Source organism: Geospiza fortis, unplaced genomic scaffold (genome assembly GCF_000277835.1).
Source record: "Geospiza fortis unplaced genomic scaffold, GeoFor_1.0 scaffold231, whole genome shotgun sequence".
In the NCBI taxonomy this organism is placed as follows: domain Eukaryota; kingdom Metazoa; phylum Chordata; class Aves; order Passeriformes; family Thraupidae; genus Geospiza; species Geospiza fortis.
Window position 1 is genome coordinate 2,495,441 of NW_005054351.1, and position 15,246 is coordinate 2,510,686.

The 15,246-nt window shown below is 36.3% G+C and overlaps 1 protein-coding gene across 6 annotated transcripts in view; it reads right to left on the reverse strand.

The window, feature by feature from the left end:
• Nucleotides 1-2,266: 2,266 nt before the first annotated feature.
• SLC4A7 (solute carrier family 4 member 7) overlaps nucleotides 2,267-15,246 on the reverse strand; it is a 57,746-nt gene continuing 44,766 nt past the window's right edge. For all 6 annotated transcript variants that reach the window (XM_031058907.1, XM_031058904.1, XM_031058906.1 and 3 more), the window contains 6 exons: nucleotides 13,674-13,742; nucleotides 13,057-13,230; nucleotides 12,568-12,699; nucleotides 11,681-11,772; nucleotides 9,827-9,934; nucleotides 2,267-6,671 (listed from right to left, as the gene is read on the reverse strand). In XM_031058907.1, the coding sequence (XP_030914767.1) occupies nucleotides 6,590-6,671; nucleotides 9,827-9,934; nucleotides 11,681-11,772; nucleotides 12,568-12,699; nucleotides 13,057-13,230; nucleotides 13,674-13,742 (657 nt within the window). In that variant the 3' untranslated portion in view covers nucleotides 2,267-6,589. The remainder of the gene's footprint in view (nucleotides 6,672-9,826; nucleotides 9,935-11,680; nucleotides 11,773-12,567; nucleotides 12,700-13,056; nucleotides 13,231-13,673; nucleotides 13,743-15,246) is intronic.

A 15,246-nucleotide genomic window follows, 5' to 3' on the forward strand; every position in this document is an offset into this window, starting at 1 on the left:
ATCAGCAGCCAGCCATTAAATCAGGTAGGTATATCAACACCATGAGTGAGGGGCAGACAAACAGAAACAACTCAATTTTCCTTCTATCAGCCAGAAACCTGAGAGAAAATAGACATTAATATTTTCTTACCTATTCTCACAGTTATTTGACTTTCTTGAAGTCACCAAATAAGTTCCCACCCCGTGTTTCCTCTTTACTCGTGCCAGCAGAAATTTCCATGAATTCCATGGAGCCAAGCTATTCAGTGTCCTCATAACTATCCCCCTGCTATGACACCAGCCATGAGGAATGTGTAAGAAACACACCAAACAGCAGTCACTAGTTGTGCCAGATAAAAACTGAAATCAGACAACTCTTTTGAAGAACAGAGACACACTAAGACAAAAATGCCTTTACAGCACAGTCTCATTTAATTCCATTTAAGACAATGAAATTAGAGCAATAGTAATGCATTCATTTCAACTGGGGATAATTACATTTAATTAGTTATGCTGATTCAATTACACAGGAAGAGAGATGCATTCTGACAGCACTGGAATTCAGGATAGGACAAGAAATGCTCCAAGAACCCCGTCAGAAATGAAAGAATCCACATGATGAGAAACAGGAGACAAAGGAATTACCCCAGACTTGATCTGCAGCCCAGTCTAGTATCTGTCCCAGATGACATAAGCACATAAGCTTCAGAAGGTAAAAACAAGCCCCTAAACAAACAAAACCACAAAGTGTTGGAGGATGAATCTACCCCCACTGACTACAGTGTAATGGTCTCTTCAATAAGATGTCTCACATTCCTTATAATCTTTATTAGCAATAACTAGTGGATATGGATAGTTTGTAAGCCAACTAGTTTCTAGATTTTCCCTTGAACTCCTTTCTTAATCACTGCAGTGGCTGAATTCCACTGTCTAATCATACACAGGATAACAGGCTTAAGGTGGATAAAGAAGTAGTAGATATGGTGGCTTTAATAAGACTTTTGATGCTGTTGCTGGATAGGAATGTATCTAATACCCCATCTAATACCATAAGCTGGGTCAGATGAAGGTCAGGTGAAAATTCACTCCCTAAAAGAGCAATTAGAAATATATTATTGTCAAAACAGAGATGGATTTCAAACATGGTCAAAACGATGGCAAAGGAAGCATCAAAGGTGATGAAAAATTCCCAAAAGATACTTTTCCTTATCCAGTCTGGTGGGGAAAAAAGGGACTTCTGGCTGGCTTCCCCTCTTGTTCTCAAAGAGCATGGCAGTCATAATAGATCCCCACCAGTGACAGCCTATGTCTAGGAAATTGTATTGAAGAACCCACACAGACAATGTTTGAAGAATATTTCTTTCATGTTATTAACTGAATCAATATGGAAATCTATGAGCTTCTTACACACAAAAACTTCCACGTGTCTCAATCTTTCTTTAATAACTTTGGAGATTCTCTAAACGTTAACAAGGGTAAGGTTCTTCCTTGTTTTCCTGACAAATGAAAACATTCAAGCTACGGCTGTTTTGGGATTGTTTGTCTTTTGCTTCTTTTTGTTTTCCCTCTGTACCACCTCATTCCATAAATGGCCAGGCCTATTCTCAGATTGCTGGGTCCACCAAATGTCAGTCTCTTGGTTAATTTCCAGAGTGTAACTTTCCTCTGTAGAGCAAAGTCTGCCTAAATCCATTCTGTTAAACAGCAGTCCACACATGTAAAAGAAAAAAAAAAAAAAAAAAAGAGAGAAAACAAGAGGGGATTTCTGAGGTCTAATGAGCAGCTCAGGTCAGCAGCAACTCGAGAGTAACACGCAGCTCTTTGAAGTTCACCCTCTCCGCTCCCACTACCAAGCAGACCTTTATAGGGAATTGTACCGCCATTCCTCAGAGCCTCTGGGAACCACGAGATTGTTCAATGCCTACCCAGAGCTGGTGAAGGAGCAGGGCTGTGGAGGACGTCATTAAACGGAACGGGGGAAAATGGGGACATTGCATCGCCTTCCCTGCCCTGGACTGGGCTCTCCCCTCCCCAGCCCTGCGTTTCCCCGAGTTCCCGTCCCTCCATCCCGCTCCCGGGGTCCCTCAGCAGCTTCCCCCGCCCCGCCTCCGCCGCTCGCTCCGCCGGGACGGGACCCCTCAGCCAATCGCCTCCCCCCTTCTTGGCTCCCCGGCCAATCGCGAGCCGCCGTGTTGCGAGGCCCGGCGCCGTTGCCATGGGCACGGGGAAGCCCCGGCCGGGCCCGCCCCCAGCGCCCCCCGGGCAATGAAAACAGAAGCGGCCCCAATGGAGTCCAGGAGATTGTTTATTGCTTTTACCAACTTTCTGAAACGTTACAAAAGATAATTTTATTCTAGCAGTAATTAAAACAACACAAAGGCTGAATCACATTAAAAACAAGTCTGAGAGTCGTGTTTTCCATATAAACTGAATATTGATTCTACAGTTGGAATAATGTTTTCATTTGCTTTGGATTTGTTTATAAAGTAAGAAAACGTCACTGTAATTAGAAAAGCTGTCATAAAAAATTCGAACCATACAGTATGTAATCACATTTCAAATAAGAATATTAAAATCAAAACAGCAGTTCAGCTGCAAAAGCTGAACCTGGAAGACACCTTTGCACAGGAGCATCAGCAACAATAGAAAGGAAAATACAAGAAATTATGTGTCTTTCCAATAAAATCATTTAGAAAAGTATCGATTTTCAAACTCATTCATTATTCCAAATAAATGTCAACAGATACTAAATTCAATATGAAAGTGTCTTTAGGCAAAGTTCAATGCCAACTACAAAGTCCTAGAAGTTTTCGCTAAAAACATTATAAAATAAAATTGACAAACTTACTGAGCAATTTGCTTTATTTATAGCACTACACTTACGCTGACTCAAAGCCGTGTGCATCTATAGTCTTAAAATTTGCCATAAAATAAATTACTGTTGGTATAAACAAAGTATTTCCCACGTTTTACTGCACTTGATAATTTTGTCCTAGATGAGTAATTAAAACATTACTAATCATAAGAAAGCAAAAAGACAACTAAGCTCGCTGTGGTGCTTGCCTGACAGATTTCATTTGTGAACTCAGAGTGCTGAACCATTCACTTTCTGATTTCCAGAACCTATGTACAAGACAAACCCTTAAGAGCAACGCAGGCTCTGCCACGTGACACCCATTTGGTACAGAAATATTTCACAGCCAGTCGAACCTGCCTTTGCAAAGGGCACGAATTAGGAAGTGACCGGATAAAGACAGAGATGCAGGTGAAGCAAATGATAACTTACAGGAGAACTTGCATTAAATGAAGAAAAAATGGCCAAGATACTTGGTTGAAAAAGATCCCAAAGCCATTAGGGCACCAAGTTCTACCCTGACAGGTTTTATGATGACAAACTTGGCAATTTGGAACGTTTCACGGAACAATTATATAAAATATGATGTTATAGCTGCAAAGTTCATCTAGGAGGAAATTGTTGTTAACTTGGGCATATGTAAACAGAATGAAAAACGTCTCACTGTAATACATATGAAAATCAGTTTTCTAGAATATAATTTAAACACAAAACTGCATTTTAAGTGATACATTTTAGATGATAATTTAAATGGAGTGGTCAAAATTAAGACCTAGATTTCATGTAAACATTAATATTTATAAATAAATAAAAAAAAAAAAAGAAGAAGAAAAAAAGAAGGGAAAAAAAAAAGAGGGACTTCCTGAGGTGGCTCTGCAGCCAGGTACACAGTAGCACTAAGCTCCATTCCAGGAAACCAAGGCATCTATAAAAAGTGCAGGGTTGTTTATTTTCCTCTAGCTATTGGAATGGAAATCCATTGGCGTAGTTTTTACAGGGCTTAAGCCCTATGAAAAAAAAAAATAAAAATCAGTGCACAGCAATTGTCACTGCTCTTTTGCATCCATTAAGGCAAAACATACATCTACATACAATAAACTACATCCTTAGCTGTCTTATTTTAATACTAGGTGTTACTTTAAAGCAGAGAAGGTGTAAAATGACTATTGAATCACTTAACCATACATTAGCAACAGGGATTTATGCACTTAATACCAGATCTTCTCCTGTTCATATGGGAAGAAAGTGCAAGTATAACTATTGCCCAAGAACACTGGAACTAAAGGTCACTGTAAACTGGTTTGCCAAGTCATGGTATTTCTGGTACTGATTACAATATCTACATAATTAAATAAATACTGTGATTAGACTTGTGGGGCTTTGGTTTTGTTTCCTTTCAATGTTACTCAAAATATATCCACTTCCAGTAATAATGACCAAAACTTCTGAAGTAGAAGCCAAAGTGTGCAGCACCATGGAACCCTGATTTCCAGCATTAAAGAGTTTGAAATCCAAGAAGCTTCTAGTAACTTTTTGGGTCTTTGGAAACTGTTGCAGGACTTTGAACAGGAAGCGAAAAATACTACTGAGACGACACAAGTACTGCATTGTGGATGATGCTACATAAAACCCTCAAAGTATCTCTTCCCTCCTTGAATTAGAGCAAGAGTTGTCAACTACTGACATGCAGACGGATGTTGTTTGGGTTTTTTTAAAATAATGTACCAAGTTTTGAGAAATCATCTGCTGTAGTTTCATTGTTATCTCAGTTTGATCAGAGGGAAACCATGGGACTTTCTGAAAGAGCACGAAGTCAAACTAAGGCACAAGCTACACTAATATCTAAGAATGCAGGTCATTACACAGTATTGCTCAAACTGGTAATGCAGACCTCTCTTGCTTTGCCCCTGACCTGAGCCTGTTATGACAGCTTGGATACCATTACTCATATTGCTGTACACAACGATTTCCTTTCTTTAAACTGCCTTCTCAGAATTCAGTTAAATGAAAAAAGGAAAGAAAAAAAAGTTAAATAATTGCATTACATTTAAAGGGAACAGTAACAGTCCATGTAATGTAAATACTATTTTTAAATGTTTCTATTTATTCCCACTTTTGTAATATACAGTTACCTTCTCTACAGGTGACTTGGCTGAAGAGCACCAAAATTCCACCTCAAGTGGTATTTTCAGATAAAGTCTGCCCTCCTCCAGAATCAGTTCCTTTTGCAATCGTTGAGAATTTTATCATTTGGTCCATGGTAAAACTCCCAATTCTGCCAAAAGCAGCATTATGCAAACAGCATCTTCTAGTATTAAATGAGCACAGATTCTAATTAAAGCCATTGTAATGCATCCAGAAAGGGCTAGTGGCAATTCAGAATGTAAAGAGATACTGTTGGAAATTAAAGCCAAAAAAACTAAGGCATAAGGCAAAAAAAATATTAAGAATGGAAACTGCACAAGTAAGTCATCAAGATTTTCATTTATATATAAAATTCTCATTATTTCAAATATTATAATGCTAAACACTAGAACTTGAAAATGTAAGTACAATAAATGCACTGACTGCATCTTTATCAGTGGAGTCCCCCAAAAATCCCATTTACTTTAATAAATGAATATTTATTTTTTCAATTCATCTTACATGATAGAAATTTATACTAATTAAAATAAATAATGTGTTTAAAAATAAGTTGGTGTGCTACCATATATGCCCTTTACAATGGAGAGGATCAGAACTGTACATACAAATACCACAAGCAATTAGTAATCCATAAAATAATACTGATCATAAACCTATTCCAGAACTGAGCTACAACTAATTTAATCAAATACACAGTAAATTAAAAAATTTATTAACCAAGAAATATATTTGATGAAGATATTAAATACTCCAAAATCTTAAAGCTGAGTAAATCAGACGCTGAAAATCTATGGGAAAAAATGTAAGCAAAAACAGGAAGAGAAGAATTCAAGAGTACTGACGTGGTAAGTACTTATAATTTCCTATAGACCAATTGCTGCCTTAAATCCAATTTATATTGTGTAAACATGGAGTGTCCAGAATGGCAAATACTGACTTGGGACTGTAACTGCCATTACTGCACTCATACTGCTACTGGACAATAATGAAAACTCAAGAGAATTCAGAAAACCAAAGAAAGCAGCACACCAGGGTATTTAGATACATTTTAAGGCTTAACTAACCACCTGACTTAGGGCTCTAGGCCACTCCTGTAGAGTAGGAGAGACAGAATCCAGAAAACACTAGCATGGAGTGGAGACATAAAACACAGTAGTTCTTGTCAACAGCACATTAACATTTGTTCTATGAAACCACAAAAAAAGTATACCCTGCAAAAACAAGCATTAATTGCCTGCATGGAAAACAAAACTTCTGTGGCGCACATTATAAACAGAGGTATTGCAAAATTTTAAGCAATGTGGACCAGTAATCATCAGCAAAAGCTGATGTAACTTTTATGCACATATTGATTATGGAAAATAATAAGCATTCATTACAGTCTTCCTATTTAAAAATGAAAATAAAATTTCCAATAAAATAAATAGCTGAAGTGTGATTACCACTCATTTGCTGGGAAAATCTTTGCATTATGCAAGCATATCTACAGTGCCCAAAAAAACCGGCAGAAATTAAATACATGTTGCTCCTTAAACTGGAAATCACACTTCCATGGTAAAATATCCTACAGTGATATATATACACACACAAGCAATTCCCATTGGTTCCATTCTATAAAGATGTTTCAGCATCGACATATCGCACAACAGGTGACTTTTCCACTTCTATTTTCACACTTTCTGGTTTTTCAGGGCTGTTTGAAAACAAAGAAGAAAATGTAAAGTCTGGCCCACTTTAGGAAAGATTAAATTTCAAATGTTTTATACTTCAAAATGAACACTGGATGTATTTACATAAGGATGCTTTTATGATAAGGCACTTCTATTACATTTTAATAATTGTTAAATAATATTCAAAGGAACAGTACAAAGTTAAAAGAGAGAAAACATCAATATCTCCTTCATAAATACCATATCCAATTGTACTGCTTTTACTGATTTGAAACTGTTCATGCAAAACATCTTTAGAAATAAACAAACAGATCCCCAACACAGCCTGCAAAACTGTCTAAGTAAAAATACGTAACAAGCAATATTACTAATATGTCATTATTCTTGGGGAGGGAACCCATCTGTTCACAAGAATGAGAGGACATTTCAGTCTGTTCAAAAGGGGAAACCACACTTCCAACAACAGCAGAGGACAGTAAGAAACTAGTGTAACCTGAACCTTCCATTCAAGTGAAGCAGAGGACCCAAAAGACAAGTGGCAGCTGAACAACTGACACTCTTAGGGACACAGACACTGAACAGTGCCTGACTGAAGGACAATAAGGAATATCTCAAGGTAGTTGGAAGTCAGTAGAAGATGAAATGGAACAGTCTAAGAGGGAGGATGAGTTTCAAAAGAGATGACACATCTGTAGAGTTGCTCTTTAAGGAAAAAAATATATTAGAAATTCATGCAAAGAGAAAAATTCTGGGCCTCCCTAGAAGATACAAGTGTGCTGGGACTCCACAGTCTGTAAACTACAATAGATGGCTGAGGAAAAAAGAAAAAGCAACCTGAATCAATTCAGAAAAAGAAAAAGAAATTGAAATTAATCTTCTTTAAAATACATGGTTTTTAATAAATCATGCCAAGCCACACAACATGTCATCTGTAATTATGAAAGACATGCCTCCTTCGAACTCCATTAGTATTTGAATATAAATCTGAAAATAGCAGTGCCTACAGAACCATTTTTACCACAGCACTAAATGTCTTTCTGTACCACCAGATGAAGACAGTTATGCAGAAAAACCTTAGCGGAACTGAAATCAGTAATTTACTGGAAATTACTTTTGAATGACCAGTAGTGACATCTGTGAATCTCACCAGGATGCAAAGAAAATATAGCAAATACCTCAAAACAGCAACCAGCTGAGTTAAGGCTCAAGAAGTCTGCCTTTCAACATTTTCAAGATTAATGCACTATCAGATTGCCTGTTAAAAACCTGGTTTCTGGCACAAGTGGTTCTTATTTTCCATTTGTAGTTTTAGCAAGTTCCCTACCAAGATGGATTTTTTACTGTACTAAGCTCAAGAAGGGTATGTTATAGAATCGAAGGGAAATGTCTTATAGCAAAACATAATGAATAGATAGAATAACAAATATAAGGCTAGGCACAACAAAAAACACTGCAAACTGATCAGAAGCCTGACTGGCTACTATTGTATATAATTCCATACTAATTTAACCTGCTCAGGAAACAGGAAAGTGAGAGATGAAATTGTACTAAATTAGAACTGCCTGAAAACCAAATCTAAACATTTTCATTCTTCTGGAAAAAGAAATACAGGCCTGTATCTCTTCAAGCCTTATATGCCCAATGACTATCAATGCACTAGAATCATTCACAAATTCTGTAATGGGCTGCTTCTAAGAATTTAGCAAGGAAGAAAACACCTATTAAATAAGGAGGGTATACTGACACACATACTCTCTTATCTCTTCAATTTGTCTTCTTGATGGTCTTGCTCATGTGGTACTCAAGATTTTGAAATATTTTAATTAAATATATGTTTAACATTTTAAAAATGTTTAAACAATTCAGCCTAGACATTCATGGAACCGGTGCCTGCATTAATGAGTCTCTAAGCTTTTCCTCTTACAATGCATCTCAAAGCTCTTTCTCTGTCTCCTTTACCCTTGGCTGACCTGCTGTCTGGCCAAAACAGTGTACTTCCATGCCTCGTTTGGAGCAGTGCACGTGGTGAATAGACGTGCACTGCTCCATAGATGGTATACAAGTGCTAGGTCACTACTGGTGCTTCCAGCAGGACCTGAGATGGCTTGGACAGAGCCATGACAGAGTAGGAATGCTCCAGCCTTGGACAGAGTATGAACACCGTGAATACTTTCACTGAGATGTAATTTTATACAAAACCTGACAATTTTGTATCTCTCAAATATGTCCTCCTCTGACAGAATTGGCTGAAAAGGATGAACCAATAGAAGATGCATACAATAGACAACAGGACTGCTTAGGTTTAGTTTTCTGAGGCAAACATGCCCATTCTTCCCTTTCCTACATAAAAACTGCTAAGCAATAGCTGCATAGCAGATGAGCAGTCCATGGATACAAGTCCCTATAAATCAGAAGCCTTTCAGGAAGTTGGGGATATTCTGCACAAATACTCATGTCTTGGCTTGTTTCCCTCGATAGATTCAGCTAGACAGGGAATAAATTAGGATAGAATAGCAGAATGCTTCATCACAATCAGACTTTGTTCTTTGATGGGGAGCTCACAGAGAAGAAAGGCTACTGGCCAGCATAGAAGATGTGTGTCAGCTTACAGGGAAAGTTCAGAGCACTGAGAGCTCATGATCTGTCCACATATTTCATTCAAGTATATTTCAGTGAAGATAGCGTCTGAGACAGGTTCAATTTTTAGATATTAAAAATGAGTTGAGGAAAAGCAATCCAAGCAACACACTCCCTCAGAAAAACAGATCCTAGGGCAGTACAAAGCAACAATGAAAGTGCTGGACTTACCTTGTATTCTCAGTGGAATTTGTATTATTGAGCATCAAACCACTCCCATGCTCATGTACATACTAGTACTTAGAAACCCTAAGCTCATCAGAGTAATAAACACTTGTATTAAGTAAATAAATAGTAATTTTAAAATTACTATTTAAAATAATACATTAATAAAATAGTAATAAAATAATTCCTTATAAAAACTGATAAACTTCAGATTAAAGAGGAAAAATTAAGCTCAAATTCAAATTCTTCTAAAGTAAGAAGTCAGTAACTCAGACTCATAAACCACATTTTTTTTTAAGATATAGTTCAATAAGTACAAGTACAGCTGATAAACACAAGACAATTAGTTAGAAAAGGGGTGAGTAATTATAGCTACCTCAGGTTAGCTCTGGTTACTTTGGCATTCTCAGTACTCATGGCAAGAGCCTTCCACTGTGCAGTTTTGGCCATTTCGTCTGATATGTTTACAACTGAGGGATCAGTGCTAAAGAACAAACATACTTTCAGGTTAGTATTCAATTCCTTGCAACACTATTATACTTACTGTCACTCATCATTTACATCAGTTGTGCCTTCTTTCAATATTTACACAGCCACAAGTTGAGTTCACCTCTTAAAAGTATACTTCAACAAAAACCTGAAAATTTAACTCACTAGCACTACCATAACGACATAGCATCTCAAAACAGTTTTTCACATAGATACCACTAAGATATTGAGAATACTTGAGAGGTAACCTATACCTAAGTTCAGAAAATTATTTTGCATGCCAGAAATAATGCCTTGAATCACACTATTGTGCTAAAGCTTTCATGAATCAGTTACTTTAAGTGGCTTATAGGAAATAATCAAGGGCAAAAGAGTAAAGGTTAATGAAATTTCAGAAATTCAAGTGAGATTTGAAACTATTAAAAATCTAGAAATTCCAATTATCTTGACAGGTAAATTTTGTTTTTTTTTCTCAAAAGCCTTATTAGATATTTTGCAAGGTTCTTTTGCCAGACCACCCCCCTCCCAAGTGTTGCAGAAGTTTAACCTCACAGATGTAAAGCTTTTAAAGCCTATTTGCACTTTTGTCCACCACACAGTTACATGTACAGCACACTCAGGTGCTACCTGTAGGTCTGCTTTCTGTTCTGTTCCACATTTAAGCTTCAGAATCTACCCCAGGTAATCTCTAAGTTTTTCAAATGGCAGAAAAAACTTTCAAAGCCATTCTTCCTCAGGGATCCCCTCAAGACATATAAGGCAGCAGAATACATACAAAACACGTGCACACAGTTGATGAAGTCACAGCTCTACTTTGAGAGCAATTAGCAGCTCAAATGTTTTTTTTAAAAGCTTTAGCATTTTCATTTGAGTTGCTTAAGCCTGATTAAGCCTGCTCTCAAAACAGACAACAGCACTCAGCAGAAATATCTGTCTAATCCAAATTTCTGTCTGTTCCCAACTCTCATCAGGGCATACCTGGTACTACCAGCTCCATAAGAAGGCAAATTTTTAACCTAGGAACCCTTAGTATTAGAGACGAAAACAAAACCTGTAAGCAATTTATCTGTCACATCTTAAACTTGTGTTGCAACAGTTGAGAACACCTGACAACTCAGCTAAATACAACCCCAGTAAGGGAGACACCAACTGAGACAAAATGCCTAACAGCAAAGCTGAAAGAATTTCCATGACTGAAATTCCAGTACTTCCTTTTCTAGAAGAGAATCTATTCGTACATTTATGTTCAGAAAATAACATTTTAAAGTAAAAATGGTTGCCTATAAAACGGGTACAACAGAAATTATGACTTTAGCTTTTGCTTAGGTAAACCAAATAATGACACACTTAGATTTCCTCTGAAAAACCCAAGTGGCTGGCAAACACATGGCTCAACTGATGCTATTAGTTGCTTAATGCTCAGTATTTCATGCACAGTAGCACACAAATATTCCATCGAAACTGACCAAGGATGCTTCTTCACCTTTAGTACAGCTGGTCGAAACTGAGTCATCTGATCTGTTCAAGATGGTCATGTAAATTTATAATTAAGATAGAATTTTAAAGAACAATGCAGTATAAAAATACTAATGTAGCACCATGAGATATATCTTCATATTTCCTAATCATGGCTAAGTTACCAGCTTGGGGAAAAAATTATTTCAACTCATACACAACCAACTTAATATAAAGCAAATTTTGGGCTCTGATAAAATAATTTTTAAACAGACACATTTTATACCTGTATTTCAGGGTTTTTACAGGAAAATCTATATTTGCTTCTCCATATGCAAGGTGTACACTGTCATGGTCTGAAAACATTCTCTCTGCTTCCTGTAAATTCCAAGTAAGAAGTTTGTAAAATTACTCACATAGCAGAAACCACAGTAGTATCTCAATTTATTCAGTTATCATCTCAACTGATTCAAGTTATATGACAGGTATTCCATAGGGGTAAAAGGCACTTCTGTGTAGGTACCACAGCTGAATGCAGGAGACAGAGCTTATGACCCTTCCTCTTTGAAGTGTCTTATTAAGGCAGGGGACATGGGAGACTGGGGAAGGAGGGTGTTACAAGCTTTGCAAGGAATTCATCTGGGTGGTGCACAGAAAGGCAGGACTTTTATGGAGAAGTTCCAGAAGCTCTATTACTGTATTTTTGGTAACTAGTAGTGGCACTAAATGACAGCTCCACAAACACACATGAGCAAAATGTCCCTGATATTATGAACACTTTTGTGACTAATTTAAGCAGAATAAAGAAATCCTACTCCACCACTTCCCTCTCCCTCTCCTTTCTCTCCATTTTCTTTCCTTCTAATCTGATGAAAGACCAAAAAACCCAACATTTTTGTGCTAACAACTGCTTCTTTCCACTTTACTTGAAAATTTTGATCACAATTAAAAATCATAGTTTGTAATAGCATAATTGAAACAGAGACTTAATTCCTTAACCAGCAGTAACTGTTTCTCAAGTAAAGAATTTAATTTCTTAAGTAAGTGAAGAATTTCAAAATATGTATCTGGTATATAAGGTCATATGCTCAGGTCACATAATATTCTTTTAAATTGCATTAAGTATTTCCTAGAAATTTACAACATGCTCAGTTTGTTTGTTTTCACACTTACTTCTTTCTCTTTTATCTTTTTATCATCTTCTGTCTTCTTTTTACTTTCTGGCATAAGATCATCAAGCCAGCTAAGCTCTTTTTTGGTGAAACACAAATCCATGAGCTTGCGAACGAACACTAATGCTAGAACCTAAAGGGAACCACAGAAAAAATACTTTATATGTTAAACTATTCAAATAAACAAAAGTGCACACGCGCTTTCAGAACACTCAGAATCTGTAACTGAAGCCCTTTTTTCTAGTACTAGATTTCATCTTACCCCAAAGGTAAATCATTTCCACTTTCAGTAGCTAGTCACAACTGAATTGCTTGTTTCAGGAAATAAGAAGTCTTTGTGTTTCAAAAGTGAACAGCTTGTACTACAGGGGCTTTTTGTTTCTTTCCCACTCCCTTCCTTCTTAAAGGCAGCAAACATCTTCTGAAGAGACTCTGAATAATACATGTAGTCTTGTACAAAAATTATTAACTGGCAAACCAGAAAACTTACCATCATGGGGAAAACAACAGCAGCTGCAGAGGCTTTGATCACCCACAACAAAACTAGACAAGTGAGCTGAACAACTGTAAAGACATGGACCTTCCAGAGTGGTACATAACGTAGATAAATCAGGTCAGGTTGATGTTTGGCAGGCATTCCAAACAGTTTTATACGGTCAAAAAACTGCATGGAAAAATAAAAGCATTCTTCAATTAATTATTTTTTGCCTCTTCAGAAGAAAATTAATGTTTTAGGAGACCACAGAAATGTGAAATAATCCCAAATTAAATACTAATGAAAGACAATGAACATTCAAGGGGGTAGAACTGTGGGCTGTTTTGCACGGGTTGTCCCCCCCACCCTCACTAATAATAAAAAATTCCAGAATATTTCAGAAAATTTGTTTCTTAGCTACACTATTGAAAGAATAAATAAAAAATAACTGACAAGTGAAGACATAATATTGTAAGAACAAATACTTGAACATGACACTCAGGAAATTATCCTATATGCTATTCAGAAAATATGGAACAACTTTACTGTGGCTCACATAATGCAGGGTGTTACAGCTTCCTTTTCATTCAGTGTTAAACAAAAGTGAACTGCTTGTTAAAATCAGACTTTACCTGAATCCCTTTTAATGAAGATACTCCCATGTAAAGAAAGACACCATACAAAACTGGCATTGGAATAAACTAGGGGGGAAAAAACATCCACAGTTAAAAGTGGAATCAACATGACATAAGAGAGCAGTCCATATCAGTGAAAGGCACAGACCAAGCTATTTTTTACTTTATATTTTACTTAAGTGAAATCTGAGGACCTTATTTAAAAGAATACATATGTATCATTGAGCAGTAAAAAAAAAAAATCTAGAACTAACAAGGTTATCACCAGGATAAAAAAAGTAGTTCTGCCTTAACTGCTCACTCACTCAATTTTCTAGGTTGCGAGAAAAATTTCTATTTATGCTAAATATACTGCTTTATGTTGCTGTTTGATAGGAACTGTATCAAGACTACTGTATTCTGTACAACTTCATTAAATTGCTACATTAAATTTTACTTTTGAACACCTGGAGCGGACAATACAAAAACCTCACCACACCTACTGAGCTATGAAAATCTGCTAATTATTCAGAACTAAGTTTTGCTTCAGTAAGAAGACCAATTTAAAGCTTATTAAAGATAATGTTTCTAATAATTTAAATTGTAATATATAATAGACTGCTTATATCATTTTATACAGTGTGATTTTCTATTTTTATATAATTTAAAGCTTACTAAGATAACAAAGTTGTCCACTGATTTCAGTGGCACTTGCATCAACCCTGTGCAGTGAAGCCTTCTTTGCTCCCAAATTCATTAAGCTTCCAAGTAAAGGACAGCCAAGATACAACATGAAATCTTAATAAAAACTGTTGCTATCAAGACTGAACAAAACCTTTTATTTAAACAGTATGAAATAAAACTATGCCTTAGGGATTCATGATGTTTGTGTGTGTGTGGCTAGTGTCTTCACTGTAAGTTCTGTAATTTGATATAGTGTCTTCTACTGCATTAAGTCAGTATAATTCACACGTAGAACAAAAGCACAACAACTGTCAGGTGCAAGGCTTTGTTCTCCTTACTTCTTTTGAACAATAACAGTCATTCACACTGAAAAAGAAAAACATTTCTTAAAAGCAAAGAGTAATAATTCCATTCCTATTACCCTGGGCCCATAAACCAAAAAGTATTAATTTCTAAGAATAAAAAGTTAGAATATGGGATTTCAAACACTTTACTTCAGCAATCACCACTTTTAGTTTTTGCTTTTGAGCAACAATAAATCTATTTCAGTGTTTCTGCTTTTGATTCTGATTATTCACATTATACAGCTGAGCTCTTGGTAACTTTAATGAGAGATTGTCAAATCTGAAAACTTTTTTTAGTAACTGCAATGGTCTTATTCTTTACGGACCTTTACATTCTTTAATAGACATACAAATGGTCAGCTATTTAAAATTTATAATACATAACTACTTATTAAACTATAGCTGCATGTTTACAGGATTATTCTTTCCCATTATCTAAATTTGAGAAGCTGCATTTCTTATGAAATTACCTCAGATCTGTCTTTGTTTATACAGACTTTTACAAAGTTCTTTAGAAATACCAGCAGTTATGCAGTTATCTGCATTTCTCACAACAAAAAAGA